Raw genomic sequence first — 13121 nt, forward strand, 5'->3', positions numbered from 1 at the left:
GACTTTTCTCAAAGTAGGCTTATGTCAAAACTTATTGATGGATGTCTTATAAACAACGCATACATTCTTAGTAATATTTTAAACTCTAATTAACTTTATATCAAAATTTTAGTGATTTTTGCGACTGTAGCTAATGACTAATTGCAAAACAAACCTATTAATTACATAATTAATTATTATTTTATTGGTAATAGATTAACAAACTAGTAGATATCTTCATCTAAGTCTCGTCCTAAATTTCAACCCGGTATAGTTTTTGTACATCCACACCGTAACATTCTGTATAAATATATTATAAACACCTAACTTATGTACCTGTAAGGTCGACACGAATATTTCATGCAGTTCGAAGGGAAGGTCTGCAAAAAATTCAGTCATCCGGACGGGGTCACGTGTTCATTTCTAAACAAATTATTTAGATCGGTCCACAACGATACGTTTCGCATCTCAACATTCAGCATCCACAGCGGCTGTATCGGAGCGTGCATCGGCAAGAGATCGTGATGTCACGTGCTGCAATTGTATGGGCTGGCACTGTTGATCCATATTGTGGATGCAACACGAGTCCTCTGACAATTTTAAAATGTAACGATATAATTTATTTGTGCCGTTACGCCTATCATACTGTGGGAATCGGGGAGTAATTAAATATAAATTATTCGCTTATTGCCGTAATTTCACCGTAATCATCGTGTGCGCGGCTCGTAACTCATACATTTTATTATGGTGTGAATTGGAATAGTGAACCTTAAACTGGTTTTATATTTCTGATCAAATAAATTCGATCTAGAAATTAGTCAGCAAATTGCCATAGTTTCACATACTGGATGTCCATAACAGACCTTTTTAGTAGTAACGTCAAATACGCCAAATAATAGGCAACCCCATAAAGAATTTCTTAGTATTTTTACTAGATCGATTTCCGACCCTATGTACTTTGGACATAAGTGCCAAAAAAATTTCTTCTTTGTCATGACCTTAAATATCGCGATATTCTGACAATATTAGAAATATTTATGAAGCTTCAAACCCCAAAAATGACAAACTAAAAGAATAATAGAATTTATATATTTAAATTTACAGAACAATATTGACTTTTATAGTAGTTAATAAATTAAAATTATGTCAATGTTACTGAGCATGCGCGTTAAAGATAACTTCATGTAAGCGAAGTAGCCTCGCTACAGGATATCATTCAAGAACAGTTTGGTTATGGTTAAGAGTACGTCTACATATAATAAAACACTTGAAGAAAAAAATACTCGATACTCACACTGACACAGTACAACATCAAGAAAAACAATAAAAATACTTAGTAGAACTATAAAATGCCAAGATTAAACAAAACAAGAGAAAATACGCTAATGATGACAGCAATAATATATCAACAATGAGGAAGGCTATTCTTTCCGAGCATGAGCATTAGGAATAACACGGCTAATGTTAAATTTTTACTTTATTTACATTTAGGAATATTTTTTTATATCTTTTTTGTAAGTCTTAAGCATATTAGTGTATCTATTTTACTAAACACGTGTTGGTTATTAAATACTTCTAAATCCTTGTAAAAATAAATTTATTTTAAGTTATTCATTTTTATAGTATCTATATAAATAGTACACAAGGGTTAGATTTTATACAATTTTAACTATGACAATTTTTTGCGGGATACCTAAATATGTGACGTCACACTAAAATAATCTATTCGGCGAAACGAAAATGGACGAATAGGCTACCGTTTCATATTATTAAATTTATTTTCATTTTCAGTTTATAAGTTTACAAGATGTGTTTGTGTGTTTTCATTGTTAAATTTCTGAGCGATATGAAAAATACACAGGGTGGGCTCTTGAAAACGAAGCAGAGTGAATAATTCTCAGGAAAATTATTTTTCTGAAAAACGCCGAAACAGGTCGATTTTTGATCGAAGGGGAACATCTTTTCGCATAAATTCTTGTTACAGACTCTACCCCCTAGGGAAGAGTGCAACCCCCCAAAAATCTTAATAGGGAAGGAAGATTAAGTGACTCATCGTTGGAAAGGTATTCTAATTATCTACACAACCATGTTTTATTTTTTGAATTTGACCTATTAGGTTCGGAGATAAAGGTAGTTAATGAAAAAACCTACTTTTTACAAATTTATTTGCAACTTACTACATGTCAGCCAATTAAGTGTACAAATTGATGGCCTCCAGCCTCCATACAATAATATAAGTTTTGTAAAAAGCGTTCACGTATGTTTTGTCACATTTCTGGAGTAACTTGGTAGCATTTGTTGACAATGCGTTGGCATAGATCTGGAAGAGTAGTAGGTGGAGTGAAATAAATTTTGGACTTTAAGTGATCCCACAAGAAAAAGTCCAAAGGAAAAAAATCCGACGATCGTGCGGGCCATTCTATGACGCCTCTTCTCCTAATCCATACATACGATCAAGCTCCATCCTGTTGGAATATCATCTGGTCTTCGAGATAATTCTCATTATTTTCGATAATGTTTGCCAACGCTGGATCAATGTTATTCTTCAACAAATCCAGGTATATCTTCGTGGTGTGATTACCTAGTAAGAAGAAAGGGCCAACAATACGGTCACTAATAATTCCAACCCATTTATTTAATTTTTCCGGATGTTGTGTATGACTCTCATAAAATGTCCTTGGGTTAGAATCGGACCAATAATGACAACTATGATGATTGACAGTGCCATTAATAAAAAAGAGCACTCATCCGAGAAGCGGTTATTAAAAATAAAATAAAATAAATTGTAGATTGCGGTCAAAGTCACCTTCATGAAGTTCCTGTGCGAGGTGAATGGTTGAAATTTATGATGTTTTAAAATTCTCTGTATACACATGACCCCCATTCAAAATTATACTCTGTATAGTACATTCATACAAACTTTATGTAAAATTACACAGTAAATCATCGATTATTTTGACGCCACAGAACTTAACGCCAGATAGTAATTTGATGAAGTAAAATTTGAGGTAATTTTCCACTATGTAAAAAATATGCAACCCTTGATGGAATTTGTAATTTTATATACTTTTTTATGAGTGTATGTCAATTTGTATGCTGATATATAATCCAAGAATAAGAATGTATTACCTGAAATACGTTCTAAGGGAGTTGCAACCCTTTAGATGATAAATAAAAAATATTCATGATGAGCATCCTTAAGGGGACCACCCAGTATATAATTAGCGACAAAAGTTAGTCATTGTGTGATAGTAGGCTACCCAAACAAATAAACTGATTCCAGGCCAAATAGTACAATGTATTCGAATTTAGGATTGTACGTATTCATTTACAGTGGCTGCATTTAAGGTGCCTATTTTTTTAAAGTACTTTTCACTTTTCAGTTTTCATTTTACAAATGTAGAAAAGCGAAAATTAATTATGTTTTATAAAAAAACATACTTTAAATAAGTAAGTCTTTTAAGAAGCTTCAGGTATTTATTTTAGATTAAAGTATGTTTAGAAATGAAAGAGAGTAATAAAAGCTTATTATGTATGCAAATCGTAAATAAATATAGTACTGGTGCTTATATTCAATATTTTNTTTCTAAATGAAAAAAAACTTGTTATTGAAAAAATAAAACTTTTTTATTTAGTATGGCTGGATTCGGTTTTCTATAAGCTTTTCAACGAGCCCCCTCATGCCTTATGTTTCCATTTGAAAAAAAAGTAGGGGTATCAGGGGGTTAGGGGGTTGAGAGAAGAAAAATTAATTATTATATAACCGAAAGATGGGAAAAGATCAAAATCAGTTAACGGGTTTCGGCGTTTTAAAAAAAATTTACTCATTCAAAATATATGAATTTCATTCCGTACTTTTGGCCATCCCTGTATGTACACATTTATCAGTGTTGCCTGTTGTTACCTTTTTAAAGAAATCTATCTAAGGAAGTGGCACAGCATGAAACTGCGTTGGAAAATTATTTTGTAAAAACAGTATATGTACTATACAGGGTAGGAAAGTACCGATGGTCTATCTGAAGTTACGTGAGAGCGATAAAGTAAGCCATAGAAATCCATGCGATAGAGAAGGATGGCTATAACGAAGGCGTCTCTTAGTCACCGCCCGTTTCGCCCTTCCACAAATAAGATTCACTTCTTATTTGTGGAAGGGCGAAGTGGGCGTTGACTATTAGAAGCCTTCATTATAGCCATCCTTGTCTATCACATGGATTTCTATGGCTTACTTTATCGCACTCACGTAACTTCTGATAGACCATCGGTACTTTCCTACACTGTATGACTTTGCGACATGTTATTCTTATTTTTTTTATGTCAGTGTGGACGAGGGGCCGAAGATTAAAACAATTTCCCGCCTGTTTTTTTAATAAATTTATATTATTTACATGATTATGTGGAATAGGCATGCGTAAGCATTTGTTGAAAGTATTAAGTTTATTTTGCGATTCTGTGTCACCGACATTGTCTGACCTAATTTAGATAAACTACATAATATTCTAAATCAATCCACCTGAAGCGATATGATAACAGGGCGCTAGGCAGGGAAGAAATGTTAATACACCTTTTTAGTAGTGACGTCACATACGCCAAATAATAGGCAACACCATAGTGCACATTGTCGTGAAGAATTTCCCAATATTTTTACTAGATCGACTTTCGACCTTATGTACTTTGGACATAAGTGCCAAAAAAATGTCTTCTTTGTTATGACTTTAAATATCGCGATATTCCGGCAATATTAGAAATATTTAAGAAGTTTCAAACTCCAAGTGATAAACTAATAGAATTATAGAGTTTACATATTTAAATTTTTAGAACAATATTGACATTTACAGTAATTATTAAATTAAAATTATATCAATGTTACTGAGCATGCGCATTAAAGATAATTTCATGTAAGCAAAGTAGCCTCGCAACAGGAGAAGTTTGATTAAGTGCACGTCTACAATAAACCACTTGAAGAAAAAAAAAACAGTCGATAAACACACTGACGCAGCACAACACCAAGAAAAACAATAAAAATACTTAGTAGAACTGGAAAATGCCGAGATTAAACAAAAGAAGGGAAAATACGCTAATGATAACAGCGATTATATATCAACAAGATCTCACCTACGTATGAGGCTATTCTTTCCGAGCATGTGCATTAGGAATAACACGGCTAATGTTAAATTTTTACTTTATTTACATTTAGGAATATTCTTTTATATCTATTTTGTAAGTCTAGTGTATCTATTTTACCAAACACGTGTTGATTGTTTTTAAATACTTCTAAATCCTTGTAAAAATACATTCATTTGCAATTGTTGATTTTTATAGTATCCATATAAATAGTATACAAGGGTTAGATTCTATACAATTTTAACTCTGACAATTTGTTGCGGGTTGCCTAAATATGTGACGTCACACTAAAATAATCTATTCGGCGGCACGAGAATGGCCGAATAGGCTACCGCTTCATATTATTAAATTTATTTTAGTTTTCAGTTTATCAGTTTACAAAATGTGTTTGTGTGTTTTCATTGTTAAATTTCTGAGCGATATTACGAAAAATACACAGGGTGGGCTCTTGAAAACGAAGCAGAGTGAATGATTCTCAGGAAAATTATTTTTCTGAAAAACGCCGAGACAGGTCGATTTTTGATGGAAGGGGGACATCTTTTCGCATAAATTCTTGTTACAGACTCTACCCCCTAGGGAAGAGTGCAACCCCCCAAAAATCTTAATAGGGAAGGGGGATTAAGTGACTCATCGTTCGAAAGGTATTCTAATTATCTACACAACCGTGTTTTATTTTTTGAATTTGACCTATTAGGTTCGGAAACAAAAGTTGTTAATGAAAAAAACCTACTTTTTACTAATTTATTTGCAAATTACTACATGTCAGCCAATCAATTGTTCAAATTGATGACCTCCAGCCTCCATACAATAATATAAGTTTTGTAAAAAGCTTTCACATACGTTTTGTAATATTTCTGGAGTAACTTGGCGGCATTTGTTGACAATACATTGGCGTAGATCTGGAAGGGTAGTAGGTGGAGTGAAATAAATTTTGGACTTTAAGTGACCCCACAAGAAAAAGTCCAAAGGAGAAAAATCCGACGATCGTGCGGGCCATTCTATGACGCATCTTCTCCTAATCCATACATACGATCAAGCTCCATCCTGTTGGAATATCATCTGGTCTTCGAGATAATTCTTATTATTTTCGATAATGTTTGCCAACGCTGGATATTGATCCAGCGTTCAAGAATAACATTGGTTATTCTTCAACAAATCCAGGTATATCTTCGTGGTGTGATTACCTAGTAAGAAGAAAGGGCCAACAATACGGTCACTAATAATTCCAACCCATTTATTTAATTTTTCCGGATGTTGTGTATGACTCTCATAAAATGTCCTTGGGTTAGAATCGGACCAATAATGACAACTATGATGATTGACAGTGCCATTAATAAAAAAGAGCACTCATCCGAGAAGCGGTTATTAAAAATAAAATAAAATAAATTGTAGATTGCGGTCAAAGTCACCTTCATGAAGTTCCTGTGCGAGGTGAATGGTTGAAATTTATGATGTTTTAAAATTCTCTGTATACACATGACCCCCATTCAAAATTATACTCTGTATAGTACATTCATACAAACTTTATGTAAAATTACACAGTAAATCATCGATTATTTTGACGCCACAGAACTTAACGCCAGATAGTAATTTGATGAAGTAAAATTTGAGGTAATTTTCCACTATGTAAAAAATATGCAACCCTTGATGGAATTTGTAATTTTATATACTTTTTTATGAGTGTATGTCAATTTGTATGCTGATATATAATCCAAGAATAAGAATGTATTACCTGAAATACGTTCTAAGGGAGTTGCAACCCTTTAGATGATAAATAAAAAATATTCATGATGAGCATCCTTAAGGGGACCACCCAGTATATAATTAGCGACAAAAGTTAGTCATTGTGTGATAGTAGGCTACCCAAACAAATAAACTGATTCCAGGCCAAATAGTACAATGTATTCGAATTTAGGATTGTACGTATTCATTTACAGTGGCTGCATTTAAGGTGCCTATTTTTTTAAAGTACTTTTCACTTTTCAGTTTTCATTTTACAAATGTAGAAAAGCGAAAATTAATTATGTTTTATAAAAAAACATACTTTAAATAAGTAAGTCTTTTAAGAAGCTTCAGGTATTTATTTTAGATTAAAGTATGTTTAGAAATGAAAGAGAGTAATAAAAGCTTATTATGTATGCAAATCGTAAATAAATATAGTACTGGTGCTTATATTCAATATTTTTATATTATGTAGTTTCGGTATAGATGAGGTGTACTTTTAAAAAAACTTTGTGCGATCGGACTGTACTAAATTGTAGCAGGTAGCTAAAATTTAATCCCCGACAATCCGTCTTTGTCTATGCCCCTTCAATTTCTCGGTCCATTTCTCTTATAAGTAAACAATATAAAAACAGCATTTCAAAACATGAGGCTACTTTANCTTCTACAAAAGGCAAATCACACGTCGTAACCTTGACATCAGTAAGAGAACTAAAAACTAGATCCAACGACCTACCGTTGCAATTACGCACTCCATTGTATTGACTGAAGTTGAGGAGACTATAACCATCAACAAGACATTCTCCAAGGCGATCATGAACAACGGTTGCAATAAAACAATTTCTTGAATTGTTAAGAGTCCACAAAATTTTGGGCACATTATAATCACCAACGATTAGAAAGCGATCATCAGGGCGCGATTCAACAATATTAGATAAAGTATTCAAATGAGCCATTAGATTTTGCTCCGTGGCGTAGGGTGGCACATAGACGCAACACACATGTAGTCTTACACTTGGATTTAGAGACACTGACACCCACATATCTTCACAAATTCCTGGAGATGTCCACGCAGCTTCAGACCTAGATGAGAGCTTCCTATTAACAGCAATTAACACTCCACCGCCATCTTTTTTCCCGGTTGTTGCTAAATTACGATCCTGACGATAAACTTCATAAGTATTTAAATCAAATAGTTCTCCATCCTGAATCCCTTCATTCAGCCAAGTTTCGGTTAGACATATAATATCTGCACAACAGCTTAGTGAAGATGTATAAAAATCCTGTGTTTTAGACCTTAAGCCCCTGGTATTCTGATAATAAACTGATAACTCCATTGAAATAATATAAAAAAAATGTACTTAAGTTAGTATAAAACCAAACTGCTGCCTACAGTGAAGTTTGCATAGCGGCAAGAGCAGCATCACTGGTAACATGAAGTATTTTACCATTTTGCGGGAAACGCACGAATATTTTACAGTCTCTTGTCCAACAAGTGGCACCACTGGATTTAGCGTAGAGCCTAGTTTTTCTGTAGAGCTGTTTATTCTTGGATGTTAGGTGATCATTAATAAATATCGGACTATCACCAGCAAATCCTATCTCATTGACCCTCAAGCCTCTACGTTTCCTAATGGAAGCAAGGACATTATCTTTCTGCGCACGAGAGTTCATTCTCACAATAATAGACCTAGAATTCCTATTTTTAGAATCAATATGTGGTACTCTGAAACATGAATCAAAACCTACATCTGGTTCCTCAAGGATATTAAAAATGTTATTAATAATGGATGGCAATTTCTCATTGTGATTCTCCGGAATCCCATTGATTTCCAGATTGCTTAAGCGTGCCTGTTGTTGAATGTGATCAACTTCAATTTGTAAATTATTCAGATCAGATGAGGTAGTTGCAACAGTGGACTCTAATTTAGGAATAACTCTAAGTTGTTTTTCAAAATCAACCATTTTTTTAGTGAATTCATCAATTTTATTGCCGTAGAATTCCACAGATTCAGTGACAGATTTTTGCTGATTCATAACAACATCCAAGTTTGCTTGCATTTTATCCATTTTATTGCTCAAGGTATTCATAGTTTCTACTAGTGCAGATAGACATGTGTCAACAGTTGCAGATTTATTAGCAGATCTGTTCTCAGAAGTGTTTTCAATACAGGAGGAACATTTAAATAAGAATCCAGGGAATTTCAGTACTTCAATTGGAATAGGCGGCTTAACGCAGTTCAAATGGGATACGCCACTGCAGGCGCCACATCGTATTAGGTGCCGACCTGAAACCTTGAGTTCACAGACGATACAATTTTCAGCCATAGCCAGTAGCAAAAAAACTTTCCGGTCGGACAAAAACAGAAACACAACAAAGGAACTATCGCCAAGCAAATCGTTTTTAACACTTGAATAAAATTTCCAAATCCACGCAATAGCGCGTGGAAAAATTTATCCAAGAATGAAAATATTGATAACCAGTCTTCAACTAACAGTTGTAAAAGTTTAAAAAATTTCGGAGCACAAATAACCACTTTTATACTGCAAAATGTAAGAGAGGAAAAATTACACGTGTACTACAGTTGTACACACACTACACATTTCTGAGTTCCAAGACTGTTCGATAAGATAAGAAACAGTTTAAAAGAGCATTAATTTTAAGCCCCTAATCCAATGTAAAAACATATTTTGATAACAATACACCAAAAATATACCAAATTCTTATCAGTCTTATCACCCTGCTGCAAAAAAGTTAATGTCGAAAACACCAGGCATTCACGTGAAGTGTAGGATAATTCACAATTATATTTTTGCGGCCAATTCATTTCACATGGAAATATTTGCTTGAGAGAAAATGTAGACACGTACAGGTTAAATTCTAAATGTGTACCTATATTTTAAACAAATGCGCGAAAATTAAGAGTAAAAAAAATTTAATTTAAAAAGAAATACATTATTCTTTGATAGAAAAACTTGTTGAAAACCGCTGAGCTCACACGCATAATTATACTGATGGGAGATCTACAATGTAGTATTGTTAGTATTACACTGAACTCTTACAATCTGTTTGTTCGAAATAGGAAAAAAATAAGCATTTTTTTTAGACGATACATGTGATAAATATGAAATATCTTCATAACATTTTTGTGGCTTTCCTTTCCCTTTGGCATTCCTATCCGGCAATGGTTTCTGGCAATACTTTATGTGTCCTATTTTCATATCTAACATATAAACTCAATTTTCAGTCGTTTACATGATTTTCGTGACGATCATTGCGGTAAACAACTCTGTGCTTTGAAAATTCATTGTGTACAAGTGAAATAATATTTTTTCTATTATACATTCTGATTCCACAGGGCTTTTATTTGTATTACAGTAAAAATAAAGTTATAAATCGTCCAGTTATAAAACGTATATATTGTATCGTAATTTAGAAATGTCGCAAAAACTTGGGAAATGGTTCTAGAAGCCATAGTATACTCCACGCTGATGACATTCTTGACAATATAACATATTATAACTCAATATATTACGAAATTGAATCAATCATCAATACATCATGTACATATATCACAGTAATATATTCCAGAATGCATTCTTCATGTCTTATATCGTTATCGATAAGGAGCTACACGAGCTGCATGGAATCAAGTTATAAAACTGTGTAACACGTGTCGGCTGATCAGTTTTGCGGAAGTTAAAAGTTGGGCGAAATTTTATTAGTTTAATCTGGAACTATTTCCATGCAACAGGGGTACGTAATGGTTTTATCATTGCCTCGTCGCACCTAGTAAATAAGTAGAGTGGATTTGGAGAGCTCGCAGTTTGGCTTCCAAAAAAAGTTGTTTGTTAATTTGAATTGTTTCGCATATAGTTTTTTTTTATAAAAGTACTTCTCTTTGTTGCCATTGTTCTTCATCTATCAGACTTAAAGCCATAGATCCTAGTAGAAAATTAAGAGGACAACCACCGTCTAGGAAAAAAATTGGCTACTATGCAATATGCATGTTGCTTTTTTTGTCGAACTCTTAACTCTCGGTTGTTACTGATATAACCTGTGGAGATGGAGTAATTGGTTTGTATCTTCATATTTCAATTTAACTGGCTGGATATTGAAAAATATTGTTTTTTAATGGCCCATGCTGTTTAATAGTGTTTAATAAATGTAAAAAAAATGTAAAATTTTGAGTTGAACTATGATCGAACAATTTCTGGGCTGATTGCCAAGTACTCCGTCAGTAGACTAGTGCTCTAGCAATTTCTCTACATTGTTACAGCCGTAAGGCCAGGTTATAAATATATCGTCAACATATCTGAATATTTTATTTTTACAGATGCTGTCTCCAGGACTTTTTTCTAGGAGGTTTCCTTGTAGATGTTTGCCATAGCTGTTTCTTTAGTTTGTTTATGAAATTGTTCCCTAAAGAAAAAAATCCACCTAGTCCTCACTGTTGCCTTTACTACGTTTTTATTCTTGTCTTTTGCAATGAGCCTTCGTTGAAGTTCCTCCAAAGCTTTGTAATGAACCTGTTTTATTTTTGATTTTTATTAAGTCTGAATTTAAAAATATTTCTTTTTATTTCGGATTATTTTACCCCGGCGGCGAGAATTATTGATTTTTCTACATATATATGAAATATCCACTCGCGGGTCCGACCGGCCGATACCCCACTCTGACAAGCCGTTGGTCACGTGGAGGTCCCACCACGACTGGTGTCAATCCGGTGGGGATTTGGGCAACAAAAGTCCTCGACATTCCCCGAAACCGACAGTTCGTATCCAGAACTCAACACCGAACAGACGTCCACCGCCAGCAAGAACTCTCCACCGAAGCCAGCCCAGAATAACCAGTGAACCTAGTAAGAATTATTTTCCTTATTATTATCCGTTCCAACCGGGTACAAGTCCGAAAAGATTTGTACACTTTAAGTGTGGAATTACTGTGGGCCCGAGAAGAATATTCTTGGTAACCCACACACAAATTCCACCGTCCGTCTCAACCCGCACGACAGTGCAATCGTTGGATTCGGCGTGTTAAACCCAATCCTGACGAAGCCGTCGTGTTTACTACAGCGTTGCTTGGTGTCCCGCACCTTGATGTACGCTGGGTAATAGGGGATATGTGAACCAAGACCTAGAGGTTCGGCGTGCCCACCCAATCTCCGGGTCGTTCCATATAGTATCCGTACGCTTCTCCCTGGTCGGCGTGTATACCCATCAGACCGAGAAGCGTTGTATACAGAGAGTCCGACACCATCGGCCACCAGGACGTATAAAGCTTAAAGGCTAGTACGAATTGTAAGGCGAGATACTTCGGATCCCGTTTCACCATCCTTTCTTTCCGCCTTGCACCGCTTGGGCTTTCTTCGCTGGTTATTGCTATCGCTTACCGCTTACCGCATTCCGCTTACTAATTTTGCATTGCTTGCTAGGCCATTATACCGATATTTGACCGCCCGCCTGTTTAAAATAAGTCCGAAATAATTCCGAATAAATTTTGGTTTATTTTCAGAATCAGCGGGGACCAGTAAAAAACGTCTATAAATATTTTAATCAGACCGTCTAAAATCACCTTTTCCTTTGTACATAAAAACCGTCTACGATTGTAGAGTAATAAATATTTTATTTCGATCCCGTTTGCAAATATTTATTTCTTTTCTAAGGTGATAAGTAAAATGGTAAAAAACCCAGAGTTATGACTTTTTTTAATTTTGTCTCTTTTCACACTGATTTTGTATATAATTATTGTTAATAAACTTGTAAATAATTTCAGTCGTTTAGTAGTGGGTAGGAATAAAAATTGACACTATATGTATTTGTAATAAGTATTAATATTTTCCCTGTGTGAATAAATCTAGTAAAACTTAATAGGTTTATTTCTTTCACCGTCGAGGTAAAACGATAACATTCCGAACCAGCAAAAACGCTGATATCGTTTTGTAGAGCTCCCGTTAAATTTCATATTTAAAATAAAACTACACTGAGAAAACTACTCTCTGCCGAACTCTCTGCCGTTTTCTCCTAAAAGAAATTCATTGACCCCTGGAATTAATTTTCTTCACTGTAGCTACCTGTGCACTTTACTCTAAACCGAGGGTAAGGGATACGTGGAGTTTCCCCCACGTCAAATTTAGGGAAACTGGCGCCCGAGAATAAAACCGAATATTTAAATTATTAACTAACGTCATCGTTTAGAGTCCAGTCCGAGGAATATAAAACCTTTCCGAAAAATTAAATTACAGGGGGTGTACACACCATAGTTAAAAGTAATAAAAATTTACACCGAACGATCCATA

General features: G+C 34.4%; 1 protein-coding gene across 1 annotated transcript; it reads right to left on the minus strand.

Annotated features, from left to right (window-relative positions):
- Positions 1–8211: 8211 nt before the first annotated feature.
- On the minus strand, positions 8212–8892 carry LOC111691544. Its single transcript, XM_023454581.1, has one exon. It carries the CDS (start codon positions 8890–8892, stop codon positions 8212–8214), a length of 681 nt encoding a protein of 226 aa, XP_023310349.1.
- Between the last annotated feature and the right edge of the window lie 4229 nt (positions 8893–13121).

The sequence above is a fragment of the Anoplophora glabripennis genome, unplaced genomic scaffold (genome assembly GCF_000390285.2).
Source record: "Anoplophora glabripennis isolate ALB-LARVAE unplaced genomic scaffold, Agla_2.0 scaffold273, whole genome shotgun sequence".
Lineage (NCBI taxonomy): Eukaryota > Metazoa > Arthropoda > Insecta > Coleoptera > Cerambycidae > Anoplophora > Anoplophora glabripennis.

Bases quoted from the DNA above. Each gene is read 5' to 3' on its own strand.
- LOC111691544 (XM_023454581.1), bottom strand. From the start codon at position 8,892: ATGGATAAAATGCAAGCAAACTTGGATGTTGTTATGAATCAGCAAAAA.